At 47.5% G+C, this 19435-nt stretch overlaps 1 protein-coding gene across 1 annotated transcript in view; it reads left to right on the plus strand.

The window, feature by feature from the left end:
- The first annotated feature begins 445 nt into the window (after positions 1-445).
- Positions 446-19435, plus strand: part of SLC44A4 (solute carrier family 44 member 4) — a 61070-nt gene continuing 42080 nt past the window's right edge. Inside the window, exon 1 of the mRNA XM_053379135.1 lies at positions 446-661. Within this exon, the coding sequence (XP_053235110.1) occupies positions 634-661 (28 nt within the window). The 5' untranslated portion in view covers positions 446-633. The remainder of the gene's footprint in view (positions 662-19435) is intronic.

Genomic DNA, 19435 nt, shown 5'->3' on the forward strand with positions numbered 1-19435 from the left:
CCCGTTTGAGTATCAATTAGTTTGGGGGCTGCTGCAAAACACGGGGGTTTTGTCTGCAAAACTGCTGCCAAACCTTGGCCCCGGTTTTTTTTGGGGGGGTGATACCAGTTACCCCCATGTTTGAGTATCAATTAGTTTGGGGGCTGCTGTAAAACACGGGGTTTTTCTCTGCCAAACTGCTGCCAAACCTTGGGCCCGTTTTTGGGGCGCGGGGCCGATCCCCAATGTTGAGGTTCCGAGTTGTTTTTCTTCGGGAAAACTTTGGAGCACGTGGAATGAGGCTGAAAATCAGGGTGGCTGCATGGGATCCCGAAGAGCAACGAGAGAGGAGGGGAAGAGGGTGGAGGAGATCGCGTCCAGCCTCTGGCCGGGTCAAGGGGCCGCGCGGCCGGCGGGAGGGGGCGTGGCGTGGGCGTGGCCGCGCGCGCAGGGGGCGTGGCCGGGCTGAGAGGCAGGTGAGCGCAGCCAGCAGGTGTGTCTCTCCCGCGCCAGGCAGGGCGGCGGTGATGTCAAAGCGGGAGGAGGGAGGCTGGCAGGCAACTGCTAAGCAACAGGTTCCAGATCAGAATCTCCCTTTCGAAGCATTCGCCGCCGTCCTTGCACAGTCCTGGGATCAGGTGGCGACCCTGGGCCATGGGGAGCCAAGCCGTCAGCCCCTATGGTGAGTCCATTGTGGGGGGGGCGGTGGTCCCCAAGCTTCAGGACTCGGGGGTGTTGTGATGGTGGGTGGCAAAACGCGGGAGACCCCCCTCCCTTTTAAATCTGGAGAAATCGGCTTTGTGTGAGCGCGCGTGGAGTGTCTGGGGTGCAGGATGGGGGGGGCAGGTGAGGATGGGAAGTTGGGATTGAAAGTGGAGTGTGTTGGAGCAGGGGGACACCCAAAGCCAAATTCCCTGTTCTTTTTTTCACCTGGGCAGAGCCAGGATTTATGTTAAGGGAGGGGCGGGACACCCACCTGCCGTCATCCTCTCTCTTCCTGGCTCAATCGGAATGAAAGCTCTCCACAACAGTTGTAAATTACTTTCTTTCGACCCCAAGTGCTCAGAAAAAAATCTTTCTACAGTTTCTACCCTAAGTATTTTTTATTTATTTACTTGAATAAGGGGGGGGGGTGCAGCTGCCATGCCCCTGCCCCTCTGGCTACGCAAATGCCCCTCATCCACCATCTCTGAGATCTGGGGGGCGGAGGGGGGGATGTATTTGTCTTAGATCAGGAAATGGTTTCGGAAGATGGTGAGTTTGGTGGCTTTGAAGGGGGAACACAGCATTTTGGGGGAGGCTTTCGCGCCGGATGGCCAAGGGGAGAAAGTAGGAAACACTTTTTGGTGGGTTTCAGAAGTTTGAACACAAATCAGCAAATGACACGTGCCCTTTTGTTTTTGGTGGGGAGTTAACTGAGACAAGCTGGGCTCACGTGGATGTTTTATTTTATGCGTTTAATTGGTCCGGAGGAGTAAATGGAAAACCCACTTCCTTGTTATTTGTTATGGGCTCTTTGGGTCGGATTCAGCTCAAGCCGCTTCCAGGGTCCAGGGATGTGTGTTTGCATGTTTGGAGAGGGAGTATCGGATCTCGGTTTTTGCATGCATGGTTGATATATTTTATTTGTACAGTGCCGTCAGTGGCGCGTAAGAAGTTCCCTGCCCCGAGGAGATTAAAATCAAGCGTTTGACAAAAGGGGAGGGGAATGATTGTGGGGCGTGTTAGCACAGGCGAGGGGTGCTCGGTTCAGATCAACGTCCTCAGGCTTAGGGGACATTTAAACTCGGTTCTGCTTCTAAACTGGAGTGGGTGGGGAAAGAAAATGGATTAAAACACTCTGAGATACTCCGGGCTACATGATGGAATAAAAGTTTTACCAAACTTGGGTCTCCAGCTATTTTTGGACTACAACTCCCATCATCCCCAGCTAGCAGGACCAGCGGTCAGGGATGGTGGGAACTGTAGTCCAAAAACAGCTGGAGACCAAAGCTTAGGAAACACGAATGTAGCCTTTAGCGGTGTGTGAAGGCGCATTGGTAGAGGGAATGCTTTTCCTGCAAGAGGATCCCTGGTTCAATCCCATATATCTTCAGCTGAAAGAACCGAATAGCCGGGATTCGAAACCCCAGAGAGCGACTCCCTCCAGCCAGAACAGACAGCTCTGGACTTAGGTTGACCAGGAGTCTGGCTCCCAAGAACAAAGCAGCTAAAAAAATAAGTAGCATTTTTATAGCGCTTTAGAACACTCAACAGAATGCCGTCTAGGTGACACTTACAACAACCTTGCGAGGGAGGCTAGTGTTTCAGGTGGGAAGCTGAGACCCAGAAAGGTGGAAACTTGCCAAAGGCTTTGACTTCATAGCAAGAGGTAAGATTTTTAACTACAGGATGGGCTCTTCCCGATTTGTAGCTCCCTCTCTTATTGCTGCACAAACTTTCACAACCATGGAGATAGTTAAGGGACCGTCACAATTTACTCTCCCTGTTTGGTTCTACGTAAGAAGAGAAATATAGGGACGCGGGTGGCGCTGTGGGTTAAACCACAGATCCTAGGACTTGCCAATCAGCAGTTTGAATCCCCGCTACGGGGTGAGCTCCCGTTGCTCAGTCCCTGCTCCTGACAACCTAGCAGTTCAAAAGCACGTCAAAGTGCAAGTAGATAAATAGGTACCGCTCCGGCGGGAAGGTAAACGGCGTTTCCGTGCGCTGCTCTGGTTCGCCAGAAGCAGCTTCGTCATGCTGGCCACATGACCCGGAAGCTGTACGCCGGCTCCCTCGGCCAATAAAGCGAGATGAGCGCCGCAACCCCAGAGTCGTCCGCGACTGAACCTAATGGTCAGGGGTCCCTTTACCTTTAAGAAGGGAAATGCACCTTCTGCTGTCTGCAAGGGAGAAGTACGGCTAGCACCACCAGGAAGCCCTTTTTGCTTATTATATACTGCACTTCAACTTTTGTAGAGGGGTAGTAAAAAAAGAAAGGAAAGCCTAACGTGATAATTAAAAGGAAATAAATGACAGGATGCTGGAATAGATGGGCCTTTGGCCAGATTCAGCAGGGACTCTTCTTACGTACATATGTAAAATTTAGAATTATGAATTCAACCATCTCTTGCAAACATGGCAGGTCTCCCTTTCCCCTGTGAGTCTTGTGGCACGTTAGATGTGAACAAACGCCATGAGGACATAGGTTTTGTGGGACAGAGTTTGGTTCATCAGATGTGTTGAGTTTAAACCGTCATTGGTAGGTGTATAGGCAGATGTTTGCAAACAGTTGTAAGCTGTGAGGTCAGAGGGAAATGAAAGGCTCTGTCTGCATTGAACATTTGAAGCTGTATCACCCCACTTTTAAAACAGTCTTCTTTGGGGCTTCGCCCAAAGAATCCTGGGAACTGCCGCTTATTCAAGCTGCTGAGAGTTGCTCGGAGACCCCTCACAAAACTGCCGTTTCCCCCAAGTGGTTTAACTGCCAAATCCCTCTTCCCAGGAAACTCTGGGAGAGCAGTAGGGGTCTCCTAACAACTCTTGGCACACTTAGCTATAGCTTCCTGGATTCTTTTGCGGAGAGGCGTGACAGTTTAAAGTGGTTTGATACTGCTTTGAATGTGTAGTGCTGATGGGCCCATAGTAACAATTTCAGTTAGAGCCGTGGCCATTAACAACATTGAGGATTGTGCTTCCTGCGCCAGGTGGACATGAAAGCTGATGCCACGACAAAACTGGCTGGCCTTTAAGGTGCCACAAGTCCTTTTGTTTGTCCTGCTGCAACAGGCTGCTTTGCTGGAAATCAACCCACTTCTGAAAACCTTTGGGTCTCCTCCTGCTTGCAAGTTTTCCACAGTTGACCGCATGACATTATTGTCATCGAAAGGCCGGATGTGTTTTCCCCAGGCTTCTCATTCTTGGGAGAAATCCATTAAAAAAACCCACAAAACCACTTGGCAACCTGTAATTTATCGTTATTTTTATATCCCACCTTTCATCCAAGGGGCTGGAGGTGATTCCCACCTCCCTATTCTGTTTTCACAATGACCTTGCAAAGTGGTTAAGGCTGAGAGATGGTGAGTGGCCCACAGTTGCCCAGTGAGCTTAATGACTGATTTGAACCCCCGTCTCCCCGGTCCTAGTTCAGCATTCTAACCAACAAACCACACTGGCTCCACCTGTCTGTGATATTTGAAATATCCATGATTTTTTTTGCAATATTAAGTTCCCAACATCATGCCTTCCTCATCTTGATACCATTTCTTTTTGGGAAGGTTCATACCTAAGACTCAGTAATCCCCTCTGTCTTGCTAACAGCATGGCGACGGACTGAGTCCAGCCTGCTGTACTGTACTCAGTTAAAGGTAAAGGGACCCCAGACCATTAGGTCCAGTCGTGGCCGACTCTGGGGTTGCGGCACTCATCTCACTTTATTGGCCGAGGGAGCCGGCGCACAGCTTCCGGGTCATGTGGCCAGCATGACTAAGCTGCTTCTGGTGAACCAGAGCAGCACACGGAAACGCCGTTTACCTTCCCGCCGGAGTGGTACCTATTTATCTACTTGCACTTTGACGTGCTTTCGAACCAAGCAACGGGAGCTCACCCCATCGCGGGGATTTGAACCGCCAACCTTCTGATCAATTGCTCTACTCAGTTACAATAATGTTAATTATTTTAACATTATATCTCTTGCTGAGTCGCCTTCTGTTAATGAAAAGAGAGTAGAGTGTCAGGCTGCGTGTATAAAGTTAGCAAATAAACAGCTACTCCAGGAAATCAACAGTCTACGTCATAAGTTGTTTCAAGGCATAATAGCTAAACGTTTAGCACCAGTTGCGTGGTTACTGGCTGTAAAACACTTACACAATATTGCGAGTTGAAGTTATCCACTTCAGGCTCCTTCCTGATCCTGGATTCCACAAATGCCTCTATCATAGCTTTCCCTTCCTAGAAACCATCCTTGGAATTTATAGTGTGAGGGCAGCATAGCCATTCCTATGAATAATGATTTTGGGTGCATTTTGGCAAACACCCCCTTGGCAAACACTAATATTTTGGTGGAGAAATGCAGGTTTTCCCATTGGCACTTGGAAGGAGGAAACCAGGAAGTGAGAGAGTGGACAGCTCACCCTGGATGTAAGCAGGCAAACAATAAACAGGAGAGTCATTTTGAAGGAATCATTTATATAGCTTCCTAACTTTTGGTCGTCGTCTTGGGATCAGAGTTCAGAGAATAGGCCAAGAGCTGTGGGGGGGGGGAAGGCATAGGGCAGAATGCTAGCATCCCTCCCTCCTTGTGTGCCTTTCCATTCTTTCCTCTGGAGCAACGGTTCTCAACTTGTGGGACCCAGATGTTTTTGGACTACAACTCCCATCATCCCTGAGCTCTGGCCTTGCTAGCTAGGGGTGATGGGAGTTGTAGTTCAACAACATCTGGGGACCGACAGGTTGAGAAAGGCTGCGAGTCTGGAGGAATTTTGGGGAACTTCCAAAAGACCTGTTTGCTGAGCAACCCATCCTGGGAGGTTTGTGGTGGAGGTTGGGGTTAGGGTTAGATCCAAGCCAAAGTTATCTTCCACTTTTCCTGCAAAGTGTTTTACTCATCCTGTAAAGCAGGGGTAGGCAACCTAAGGCCTGGGGGCCGGATGCGGCCCATTTGCCTTCTCAATCCGGCCCGCGGATGGTCCGGGAACCAGCTTTTTACATGAGTAGAATGTGTACTTTTATTTAAAATGTATCTCTGGGTTATTTGTGGGGCATAGGAATTTGTTCATTATTATTTTTTTCAAAATACAGTCCGGCCCACTGCATGGTCTGAGGGACGGTGGACCGGCCCACAGCTGAAAAAGGGTGCTGACCCCTGCTGTAAAGTAACTTTGGAGGTCTTTAAAACTTTCATTCGGCAGAGCATGAGACTCTTAATCTCAGGGTTGCGGGTTCGAGTTCTGAGCTGGGCAAAAGATTCCTGCATTGCAGGCGGTTGGACTAGATGACTCTTGGGGGTGGTATTCTGGATCTTGTGGGAGCAGGCAGTGTTCCTAAGGCAAAAGGCTGGAGTGTTTATCCAGGAGGGTGTGTAGCTGAACAAGATCTAAAAGGTGAATAAGGCGGATATTTGCTCACCTCAGTCCAGACCAAGACAAGGAAATGCAGCAGCCTTTCGCTGGCAAACTATAAAGTCAGTCAAGGTTATTATGGAAAGGGCAGTTTCCCTCTTCAGGGAACAAAACACTCTTTAAATGGAAGCAGGAAATAAGCTAGCTTTGATTTTTGTTTTATTTAACTACATGTATATACATGCTGTTATCGTAAGAAATACTTCCGGTTAGTTTACCAGAAATATTGACGTTGTCAACGAAAAGCAGTTGAAAACAAGCAATTTAAAAACATTTGAAGAGCAATTAAAACCAGCAATGAACAAAAAGGAGATTAAAACGTGTCAACATGGTTTGTTTTTGTTTTATTATGTATTTTGGATTCTCATGTCAAATTTTGCTGTTGTGAACCACACTGAGATCTTCGGATGAAGGACAGGATACAAATTAAGTTTTTTAAAAAGAGTGAATAAAAATGATAATAAAATAATAATATATGGGCTAAGTTGATTTAAGCAGGTACTGAAAAGCGTACAGTGAAGATGCCCGCCAGATATCAAAAGGCAGGGAATTCCGGTGTTTCTGTAGATGGTAGTTTCTCCAGTTTCTCTCTGGAGCTTTATTGATAGGGGTTAAGTTGCCAAAAGGCAGTAGTCATTGCCACAGCTTGTGGCAGTGAGTTCCACAGGAATTTGTGCACCGTGTGGAAAAAACCACCCTTATTTTATGTCCTCCTCAAATCTACTGACAAACAACTTCACCAGGTGACATCTGAGTACTTACCTTGAGAGAAATTTCTCCCTCTCACCCCCCACAACATTCTGAAAACCTGAAATATGATGTCCAGCTGTGATCTCTCAGTGAGATGAGGTAGAGACTCTGCACGGGCTCAGAGGTACCTTCTTCTTTATAATGCCCCATGTTATTTAGAGCTAAGTTTTATAGCTGTGAATCTGTGCACCCCTGGGAACAGAATGCCTCAGAATAAAATATTGCCGATTAAAAATAGAGTGATTTCACCTTTCTTGCAACCCAGACACAAAACACACCGGGGTAACATGGTGATTTGCACCTGCCACATCGCCATCAATGAACAGGGAGCTTCAGGTCTCCTCCTCTTCCTGACAATTCATTTATTTAGCATTCATCCTGATTCATCCTGATTTGCGGTGCCTCAATGATGCACAATGATGGGACGTGGGTGGCGCTGTGGGTAAAACCTCAGTGCCTAGGACTTGCCGATCGCATGGTCGGCGGTTCGAATCCCCGCGGCGGGGTGCGCTCCCGTCTTTTGGTCCCAGCTCCTGCCCGCCTAGCAGTTCGAAAGCACCCTTAAGTGCAAGTAGATAAATAGGTACCGCTTTATAGCGGGAAGGTAAACAGCGTTTCCGTGTGCTGCGCTGGTGCTGGATCGCCAGAGCAGCTTCGTCACGCTGACCACGTGACCCGGAAGTGTCTCCGGACAGCACTGGCCCCCGGCCTCTTAAGTGAGATGGGTGCACAATCCTAGAGTCGGACACGACTGGCCCGTACGGGCAGGGGTACCTTTACCTTTACCTTTAATGATGCACAGCCTTTGTTGAGCATTCGTTCCAGTTTGTTCACAGGGCGGTTATATGGCAAGGAGCATTCATGCATCTCCTTGTTACTCATTCACCTGTTCCACACTTCACAGTGGATTTCCCTGCCATGTTCCAAACTGCAAAAAGTCTACTTTTTGCACTTTTTTTGGATTTGTTTCCCTAGGGGGATAGAGTGCTTTAAATGCACCAACTTAAACTGTATGCGCTTGGCTCACTCCTGCAAAATACCTGAAACTTTGGAGACACCCTAAGCAAATGCTGTACTTAAATAAATGCAGAAGCAAGCAGGAAGGAATTGGATTGTTGCTTTTGTGGTTCTTATGGGGAAACAAAGCCCGTCAGATGCATGGCCAGAGCGGTTTGGTATGAGGAAACCCAAGCCTTTTTAAAGGTGTACTACACTGTTTCCACTTGGTGTCACCACACTTATTTATTTAATGCTTTTCTATCCTTCCATTGTCCTCCCTGCTGAGTTCTGCAAGGGGAAAAGCCGAGTGTTCAAGGGGACGGTGGAGGCGGAATAAGGAGTTGGCTCTGACCTGGCAATGGCTCTGGCTCCAGCCACTGTTGCATACCCTCCAACATTTATTTTGTTGTTTAGTCGTTTAGTCGTGTCCGACTCTTCGTGACCCCATGGACCAGAGCACGCCAGGCACTCCTGTCTTCCACTGCCTCCCGCAGTTTGGTCAAACGCATGCTGGTAGCTTCGAGAACACTGTCCAACCATCTCGTCCTCTGTCGTCCCCTTCTCCTTGTGCCCTCCATCTTTCCCAACATCAGGGTCTTTTCCAGGGAGTCTTCTCTTCTCATGAGGTGGCCAAAGTACTGGAGCCTCAGCTTCACAATCTGTCCTTCCAGTGAGCACTCAGGGCTGATTTCCATCAGAATGGAGAGGTTTGATCTTCTTGCAGTCCATGGGACTCTCAAGAGTTTCCTCCAGCACCATATTTCAAAAGCATCAATTCTTCGGCGATCAGCCTTCTTTATGGCCCAACATTTATCCAATGACAATAGGGACGTATTCCATAATAACAATGTTATAAGCAAAACTACTCCATTTCCCTTATGGAGTATTCCAGAGCACATATGCAGTGGTACCTCGAGTTACTAACGCTTCAGGTTACAGACTCCGCTAACCTGGAAGTGGTACCTCAGCTTAAGGACTTTACCTCAGGATGAGAGCAGAAATCGTGCGGCGGCCACAGGAGGCACCATTAGCTAAAGTGGTACCTCAGGTTAAGAACAGTGTCAGGTTAAGAACGGACCTCCAGAACAAATTAAGTTCTTAACCAGAGGTACCACTGGGTTAGTGGGTTCCCTATTGGTATCAGAAACCAGAATATATTGAGAAGCAAAGCAGCTAGTAAGCCTGATCTTTATTAAAGGAACTGTTGTATCAGGGTCCCCACTCACCTCATGCAGGAGGGAGGAGAACCCTGAACAATGGTGCGCAAGCCCTATATAGGCTTTTGAAATTGCCACCCTGTAGCCTAAGACCCCCCCCAAAAAAATCATACATACGTAACAGAAGAAGGCAGTCTACAGCTGAAATCCTGTTTGCCAGGATACCTGATAATAGTCACTGATTGCATTACCTGGGCAGCCTGGCCATCTTTTGTGATGGTTAATACTTTAGTTCCTGAATCCAGGTCACAGACTCACCCTATTCATACACAAATACACACCCTTAAGACAGGATTTGCAAGCGAAAATACAATGGGAAGACTTTCCCCATTCGCCTCCCTTACTATAGAGGAATATTTGGAATCATTGGGAGAGTCAAAATGGCTTCAGGATTGCTCTCCCATACTATTTCAGACACATGGTTCATATATTTTGATATGTGTGCATTTATGAATTTTCTATATTTGAGACCTTAAAATTCTTATAACAACAATAATCATTTTATTATTTGTACCCCGTTCATCTGACTGGGTTGCCTCCAGTCATTCTGGGCAGCTTCCAACATATATAAAAACATAATAAAAACATTAAACATTAAAAAAAACCTTCCCTGTACAGCCTTCAGATGTCTTCCAAAGGTTGTGTAGTTACTTATCTCCTTGACTCTGGGGTTGCATAACCCCACACCCTCAAACATTTCTCTCATGACAATAAGGGATGTCCTAAGGAAATGCAGGGAACGCCTGTGGCGCTGTGGGTTAAACCACAGAGCCTAGAACTTGCCGATCGGAAGGTCAGCGGTTCAAATCCCTGCAACAGGGTGAGCTCCCGTGCTCGGTCCCAGCTCCTGCCAACCTAGCAGTTCGAAAGCACGTCAAAGTGCAAGTAGATAAATAGGTACTGCTCCGGCGGGAAGGTAAACGGCGTTTCTGTGCGCTGCTCTGGTTCGCCAGAAGTGGCTTAGTCGTGCTGACCACATGACCCAGAAGCTGTATGCCCGGCTCCCTCGGCCAATAAAGCGAGATGAGCGCCGCAACCCCAGAGTCGGTCATGACACGACCTGATGGTCAGGGGTCCCTTTACCTTTAAGGAAAAGCGGGATGTTCCAGGATCAAACCAGAAACTGGAAAATAGAGACACTTGGAGGGTCTCCTGTTGGCTCTGCTGCCTTTTCACTTACCAGTCACCACTGTATTAATGGATATGACCAACTTGGGCACATTTAAGTAGGTCTACTTGTTTGGCAGATGCAGCTGTGAGTTGAGAGGAAATGGTGTCTTTTTCTTGTTGCTTTTGTTAAATGTCTAGGAAGCAGAACCCCTTGGCGATGGACTGCCAATTGTGCAGAGATCTAAAAACGTGTCCCAGTCTACTTTTACACTCACTGTTGGATTACCGTATTTTTTGCTCTATAAGACTCACTTTTTCCCTCCTAAAAAGTAAGGGGAAATGTGTGTGCGTCTTATGGAGCGAATGCAGGCTGCGCAGCTATCCCAGAAGCCAGAACAGCAAGAGGGATTGCTGCTTTCACTGTGCAGCAATCCCTCTTGCTGTTCTGGCTTCTGAGATTCAGAATATTTTTTTTCTTGTTTTCCTCCTCCAAAAACTAGGTGCGTCTTGTGGTCTGGTGCGTCTTATAGAACGAAAAATACGGTATGTATCATTTCCAAACCAAAAACAGCAGCAGCAGCAACAGCAACAATGATCATGTTGGCTGGATTGAGCTCTGTTCAGGCCATAGGATAAGTAAGTAAACACTGAGGTCCAGCGCCGAGGGCCTTCTGGCGGTTCCCTCATTGCGAGAAGCAAAGCTACAGGGAACCAGGCAGAGGGCCTTCTCGGTAGTGGCGCCCGCCCTGTGGAACGCCCTTCCAGCTGATGTCAAAGAGATAAACAACTACCTGACATTCAGAAGACATCTTAAGGCAGCCCTGTTCAGGGAAGTTTTTAACGTGTGATATTTTACTGTATTTTTGGTTTTTATGGAAGCCGCCCAGAGTGGCTGGGGAGGCCCAGCCAGATGGGCGGGGTATAAATAATAAATTATTATTATTATTATTATTATGGAGTGAATGCAGGCTGCGTAGCTATCCCAGAAGCCAGAACAGCAAGAGGGATCGCTGCTTTCGCTGTGCAGCCATCCCTCTTGCTGTTCTGGCTTCTGAGATTCAGAATATTTTTTTCCTTGTTTTCCTCCTCCAAAAACTAGGTGCGTCTTGTGGTCTGGTGCGTCTTATAGAGCGAAAAATACGGTATATGGTTCCATGAAAGTTGATGGCCTTATGGCTTGAGAGTGGCTTTCCTGAAAGCCGTATCTCTTGTCATAAACCAGAGTATGCAGACCCTAACCATCTGAATGTATGCTGCTCCTCACGCCACCAACGTCCTGAGGACAAGCCCAGAGCAATTCTGCCCTGAGAGGAAAGGAAATTTCTTGATTCTTCTCTCTCCAGGAATGTTCAGGGTGAGGCTTCATTACTGTGAATGGCCTTCGGACCTTAGGGATGCACTCCCAAACCATAAAACACTTGAGCATCCCTCAAGGCAGCCATTTAAAACGGTTCAGGGACAGATGTAGGTTTCAAGGTCAGGGGCCCTCCCAGTAGAGGGCACCAGCAGCAAGGAGCTGAGTGTAGCCGCCATCTTGGTTTATCATCTGTGCCCTGGAGCTGATTTAGGGTTGCCCCATGTCCTCTTTTCCCAGGACACATCCTGTTTTTCATGGGCATGTAAAAGGAGAGTAGTCATAGCGATCCATAGTTAAAAGTAGAAGTTGGCGAATGTGTCCTCTTTTTTTGCTCTTCAGACTATGGCATCCCTACCCGTACAGTGGTACCCCGGGTTACATACGCTTCAGGTTACATACGCTTCAGGTTACAGACTCCGCTAACCCAGAAATATTGCTTCAGGTTAAGAACTTTGCTTCAGGATGAGAACAGAAATCGTGCTCCAGCGGCGCAGCAGCAGCGGGAGGCCCCATTAGCTAAAGTGGTGCTTCAGGTTAAGAACTGTTTCAGGTTAAGTACGGACCTCCAGAACGAATTAAGTACTTAACCTGAGGTACCACTGTATTAAGGAAAATTCAAATGGTGACTAGACCTAGCTGAGGCTATTCAGAACCAAAAGATGTTTTTCAAAGGGATTCTCAAAGCAGGTTTGGACAACGGGCCTGACAGCAAACCAAGGTTTCGACTTCCGAAAGCGTTCAAAAACCAAGGCACAGCTTCCAGTTGGTCGCAGGAGCTTCCTGCACTCAATCGGAAGCTGTGTCAGACGTTCAGCTTCCAAAAACGTTTGCAAACCGGTGTTCAGGAGCCAAAACGTTTGAGTCACAAAGCGTTAGAGAACCGAGCTATGACTGTACTGACTCTGGCTGGCCCTACCCCTAGGCAGAGTGAGGTAGCTTGGTTGTCAGTAAAGCTCAGCAGGGACAAATTTGACTCAGTGTGTACTTAAAGGTGAACCTATGCAGTTCGCATTGTGCAAAGGTGTTATGTACTGAAGTTCTCACCCTGGGCCAGCAGGGAGATAGTGTAGATAGTTTTCACTCAGGTCCACATATGCAAATAAGGGATTGAAAGTGACGTTCAGTGATTGGATAGTTACAGAAAGTGTTACAGTTGCGTTGTAGTGGAGCTCTATATAAGCAGGCTGGCTGAACCCTTCAGTTCAGTTCTGTTCTGGCCTGTGAATAAACAAGAGCTGTTTGAAGAATCGCTGTGTCGTCTGATATGTTCACCCACAACTTAACAAAAATTATACGCAAACTAACATACAGCCACCCTTTACAATTCACGTGTCTCCAAATTCCGCAGCGCAGTTCTCTGGCCAAGTAAAGTGTACCAAAATGCCAGAGGAAGTAGTGGGCATAGAAACTCATGTAAACAATTTTACATTTGTGTTATAGGCTAGTTTCTAAACATACACACCCCTCTGCCTCCTCCATCCATATGAGCAAGAGTTGTTCCTGGAGTCCGAGGACACATTCCAGCCAGGCAAAAATACTTGAGGATATAAGGGGTGTGACTTGGAGAGACGGGGCGTCATCTGGGAGGAAGATTGAGGTTCCTCACATGAAAAAGAAGCCTGGTAGTTCAGTCTGAGGGCCCACCTAGGCCAGGATCCTGTTCTCACAGTGGCCAACTAGGTGCCCCAAAGCAAAGCCCAGAACCAGGACCAGGACCTGAACATAGCAGCCTGTCTCCCCAGATGGCTGAGCAGACTTTATTTAGTTTGTATATTTATGCTCCCTTGGTTACATGACTTGAACACTAGCAGAATTAACCCTTACCTGCGCACTGAATGATCCCTGCTGTTGCGCTTTCTTCCGCCATTTTATTACAGTGGTACCTCAGGTTAAGTACTTAGTTCGTTCCGGAGGTCTGTTCTTAACCTGAAACTGTTCTTAGCCTGAAGCACCACTTTAGCTAATGGGGCCTCCTGCTGCTGCCGCGCCGCCGGAGCACAATTTCTGTTCTCATCCTGAAGCAAAGTTCTTAACCTGAAGCACTTTTTCTGGGTTAGCGGAAACCTGAAGCGTATGTAACCTGAAGTGTATGTAACCTGAGGTACCACTGTATATGTCCCTGCTTTTCTTGAATGAATGTGTTCAGTCCTTCACGAATCTGTTCACTCTATTTTTTAAGTCATCTAAGTTAAGCAGTTGAGGAACTTTACAATGTACAAACCTAGCGTGGAGTCCTTAGCTGAACCGGGCTTCATCTATGCACCGGTGACCAGGTATTGGCCCTTGAATTGTAGAGCGGCCTGCTGCAGGCCACGTCTCTGACGACAAACTTGTCGGACTAGAAATCTGAGTGTTTCCCATGCTGAGCAGCCTGCAGAGGGAAAGCCTTCCTCTCTAGGGAAAGTCTGGAATGCTCATTGCCCTGCTGTACCCATTCATTTTATGCCGTTGCAGTCAACAGCAAACTAATGACCGCCCATAGCATTCCTCTTGCCGCATTGTAATTACTATGATTTATTCCTCCTTTGTCTGGTAAATGCAGTGTGCTGGAGTTGCGCAGGGCAATCACAGGTCAAGGGGTAAGGGATTGCATCCTGTGGTCAAGTCTTGGGGAGGAAAAGGGGGAGGCCTTGAATCGGTGGGGCTTACAATCCGATCCTGCCTGTATTGACTACTACAACATGCCACATGTGGGGGCTGCCCTTAAAGTCAGCATGGGGTGGGAGTCAGAAGGAAGCCAGCAATAAATCACACCGTGCAAGTTGGAATTGACTCTTTGTTTATCTTGTGATTAAAAATCAACAACATGGGAAGGTGGTGTCCCGGATTTTGGCTTCAAAGTGTTGGAGGGTATGCCACAGAATGGCTCCTTGCGAGAGATTTGTGGGATCTCCTTCTATGCTTCCTGGGTGGAGGCAACTGTTTGCCTTATGCGCTTTCTGTGAAGAGAACCTCCCCGCTTCTGTGTTTACCATGAGAGAAGGAGCCCTTTACCTCTTTGCAAAGGATTACTACAGATTGCGGCTACTGTGTGTGTGTGTGTGTGTGTGTGTTTGCTCTGCTTCAAAACCTAGCAGTGGGAGCGACCTGGATGCAGAGCAAGCCCTAATACAGGCATGTCCAAAGTCCGTTTTGGGGGCCTAATCCAGCTCTCTGGTGGGTTTAATCCGGCCCCTGTGGCAGTTTATTTCCTGCTGTAAAATCCTAAAAAAAAACCTCAACCCTAAAAAGCTCAACAACGTCAATCATAAAAAAAGGTCAAAAATTGTGGTTGGCCCTTTGGTCGGCCCTCACGGCCCTTCACTTCATCAAATCCGGCCCTCTTTGAAAAAAGTTTGGACATCACTGCCCTAATACAACACCGGTCCTGAAAGACCTACATTGGCTCCCAGTACGTTTCCGAGCACAATTCAAAGCATTGGTGCTGACCTTTAAAGCCCTAAGCGGCCACAGCCCAGTATACCTGAAGGAGCGTTTCCCATCGTTCAGCCTGGATACTGAGGTCCCGCTTTGAGGGCCTTCTGCTGGTTCCCTCACTGCGAGAAGTGAGTTTTACAGGGAACCAGGCAGAAGACCTTCTCGGTAGTGGTGCCTGCCCTGTGGAACGCCCTCCCATCAGATGTCAAGGAAATAAGCAACTATCTGACTTTTAGAAGACATGTGAAGGCAGCCCTGTTTAGCAAAGTTTTTATTGTGTTTTTATTATGTTGGGAGTTGCCCAGAGTGACTGGGGAGGCCTGGCCAGATGGGTGAGGCATAAGTAACGAATTATCTATCTATCTATCGATCTATCTATCTATCTATCTATCTATCATCTATTACTAATGGGATCCTACCCAAAGACTGCCTAGAAATGTCCCTTCATCCAAAGTGTAGCCCTTAATAGGAGAACCTCATACCAGGCATATAACTGAGAAGGCTGAACTGAGAATCTCATGGAAGGCTTCCCATGGCATTTATTTTATTTTATTTTATTGTTGTTTGTGGGAAGGCCCCTGTTTTGATCCCTGGTGCCTCCAGCTATGGCTGGAGAAAACCTTGGCACCTGAAACCCTGGAGAGCTGCTGCCGGCCAGTGCAGGCAATACTGAGCAATGTCTGACTTGGTATAAGGCAGCTTCCCACATTTCCTTAGCCGATGGTTTTGATGTTGGAGCTTCTTGTATTTATCAGTGATGTTTTTATGTGTTGCGATCCTTCTTGGGGAGGGCTATGCGCTCTCAAAAGTGTATTAAAACCAGTTAAAATAAATGAATATGACTCCATACCTATTGAGAGCCCACACCAGGGAGTCGTTCTTTTCTTATGCTGCAGAGAGGTTAAGGCATGGGTAGGCAAACTACGGATCCGGCCTAATCGCCTTCTCAATCTGGCCCACGGACAGTCCGGGAATCAGCGTGTTTTTACATGAGTAGAATGTGCCCTTTTATTTAAAATGCATCTCTGGGTTAGAGACATCACCTTGCCAACAAAGGTCCATATAGTTAAAGCTATGTTTTCCCCAGTAGTGATGTATGGAAGTGAGAGCCGGACCATAAAAAAGGCTGATTGCCGAAGAATTGATGCTTTTGAATTATGGTGCTGGAGGGGACTCTTGAGAGTCCCATGGACTGCAAGAAGATCAAACGCATCCATTCTTAAGGAAATCAGCCCTGAGTGCTCACTGGAAGGACAGATCCTGAAACTGAGGCTCCAATACTTTGGTCCATCTCATGAGAAGAGAAGACTCCCTGGAAAAGACCCTGATGTTGGGAAAGATGGAGGGCACAAGGAGAAGGGGACGACAGAGGATGAGATGGTTGGACAGTGTTCTCGAAGCTACCAGCATGAGTTTGACCAAACTGTGGGAGGCAGCGGAAGACAGGAGTGCCTGGCGTGCTCTGGTCCATGGGGTCACAAAAAGTCGGACACGACTAAACAACTAAACAACAACAAATCTCTGGGTTATTTGTGGGGCATATGAATTCGTTCATTATTATTTTTTCAAAATATAGTCTGGCCCCCAACAAGGTCTGAGGGACAGTGGACCGGCTCTCTGCTGAAAAAGTTTGCTGACCCCTGGGTTAAGGGGACACCACTGGTGGCAGTCCTTGCAGGTGATTTGTGGATGGAGCATTGAACGTTGGCATGTGGGTATCAGCTTCCAAGTTTGGCACAGTACCAAAATGAAAATGCCCAGGTGTGTGTGCTATATGCAAAATACCCCAGGTGCTCAGTCAATACCTGGAGGTGATGTCATTCCGAGGAAGAAGTTTGTTTTCATTGATGTTTGTATTTCCACATCAGCGGCTGCTATAGTCTTTTCTTGCACCTGATGCCCTCCGTGGCTTAGGTTACAGTGGCTGTTTCCTGGTTTGAGTTTTACAGCTCTCCCTCGCTTATCTCTTGGTAATTGAGTCTAATAGCTTCGCTATCAGCACTGATATTGAATCCCTCCAAGTGACGTGCATGCCCCAAATTCTGCTCCCTCTACTTAGGAAACCAGACAATTCCAGGCTCTGGGTCTTTCTCAGAGGATATAGCTGTCAATGACTAATAGCCATGGATGCTTTTCTCTGCCTCCACAGTCTGAGGCAGTGATGTCTGTGAACACCAGTTTTTGGAAATCTCAGGCAGGTAGAGTGCTCTTGTGCTAGGGTCCTGCTTGAGTTTCCTACAGGCAACTGGATCATTCCCAGTGAGGTTTGGCTTGGCTGTGAAAATACTTCCCCACAGATTAGGGGTGGGTATCCGTGAAGCTGGTTCGACAGTGTTCTCGAAGCTACAAACATGAGCCTGACCAAACTGCGGGAGGCAGTGGAAGACAGGGGTGCCTGGCGTGCTCTGCTCCATGGGGTCACGAAGAGTCGGACACGACTAAACGACTAAACAACAACAATCCATTGTGAGATTCTCTGTGCCCAGAAGCCTTATAGCGTGGGTAGGCAAACTAAGGTCCGCGGGCCGGATCAGGCCTAATTGCCTTCTGGATCTGGCCCATGGACGGTCCGGGAATTGCCGTGCGGATCGCCAGTGTGCACGTTCTTTCCCTCACCCTCCTTCGGCGGCGCCAGCGGCGCCTCCTCCCTCCCTCCTTCTGGCTTCTCCCCGCCCTGCCTAGAGGAGGAAGGGGGCTGGGCTTTGTTGGTGCCAGCAGCAGCAGCAGCAGCGCTCGAGCGGCCGCCATTTCAAGCAGCCCCTCTCCAGAGCCCTTTCTTGCACCGCTCATTGTCCCTTCGCTGCTGCCAGCCCCTGCTGCTCGCAAGACACAGGTAAGCAGCCACCAGGGCTTGTGGTGCCCTTGCATCATTTCCCCCACAAAAAATATAGTCCGGCCCCCCACAAGGTCTGAGGGACAGTGGACCAGCCCCCTGCTGGAAAAGTTTGCTGACCCCTGCCTTATAGAAACTGAGGGATTCCTGAATGCTTGGGGAGGGAGGTGGATTTTATTACTATTAGCATATTAGCATATCTCTTCTTTCTCGTTTCTAAAAATGCAAGAAGGGCCTTTACCCTGTTAGGCAAAGATCAGAAGATGACCCAGATGGTCACCAGATTCTGTGTACAGATCTGTAGGCACAGACCATCCCCCAACTCAAACTAGTTCGTTAAGAAAATCCCCAAACTTGGTTCTATGGGTGACTCTGGGTCAGCTCCCTGCATTAGTTTATTGTTGTACATTGTTTTTAAATTTATTGTTGTACATTGTTCCAATTGTTTGTTTTCCTTCTGTGACTGTACCCCCAAGTGTGTTTTATAAGCTGGTCTCCAACCATAATAAATTATCTATCTACTATTATTTATTTATTACCACCCTTCATCCAAAGATCCCAGGGCAGTTCACAACACAAAAATATGAAATGAGAAGACAGAATGCATTTTTTTAAAAAAAATAAGAAATAAAAATGAATAAATACACCAGCACTAGATTCCTACACAAAGACTCGGCCGATGACAAAAGATGCTTAGGGAAGTCCTGTCTTACGGACTGAAAGGATGTCTTAAAGAAATGAGAGCACAGGTAGCCAACAGGACGCACTTTCGATGATGATGGACTACAACTCCTCAGGGTCCTGGCTATCTTGGCTGCAGCTGTTGGGAGTGGACAGTCCCAACATGATCTAGAGCAGGGATGTCCAACTAGTAGATCGCGATCTACCGGTAGATCCCCGGTTAATCTTGGTAGATTGCAGGATCCTTATCGGGGGCAGAAATAGGGGGAAACGGAGGGAAAGCTAAACGACTCTGGGCAATCCACCCACCCACCCCATGCATGCTCTTCTTCCCTCCAATGACAATACGATACAATAATCTTTATTGTCATTGTCCCATACAGAACAACGAAATTGAAAAAATCTACACCAGACATTCAAAAACCAACAAGCCTGCTATCCCAGCCTGGTTAACCCCCTAAAAACTCTAATACCCCAAATTAAATACAATATACTCCCACAGAGACTACCTTACACTGCGTTTAAAACCAAAATTGCATTTGGATAAAAACTTTCTCAGGTGGCTAGTCCTAGTCTTTATAACCCTGTACCTTCTTCCAGAAGGCAGAAGTTGAAAGAAATCATTTCTGGGGTGCACACTATCCTGCACTATTCTCAGCTTTCTTATGGCACCTGGAAGCATAGATTTGATCCAAGGTGGGAAGAGTGCACCCAATTATTCTCTCCACAGTCTTTACAACCCTGGACAGCAATGTTTTTCCCCTGACTGTGCAGCTCCCAAACCACACACAGAGACCATAAATTAATACACTCTCAACAGTACAATGGTAAAATGCCATCAACAGGTCCTTTGAGAGATTATTTTTCCGGAAGATTCTCAGAATGGGTAGATCACTGCCAGTCTCTTGGGAGTTGGACACGCCTGCTCTAGAGGACAACATGTTGGCTAGCCCTGGATTTGAGGATTACAAAAAGGAAAACAGATCAGAAG

The sequence above is a fragment of the Podarcis raffonei genome, chromosome 2, assembly GCF_027172205.1.
Source record: "Podarcis raffonei isolate rPodRaf1 chromosome 2, rPodRaf1.pri, whole genome shotgun sequence".
NCBI classification, from domain to species: domain Eukaryota; kingdom Metazoa; phylum Chordata; class Lepidosauria; order Squamata; family Lacertidae; genus Podarcis; species Podarcis raffonei.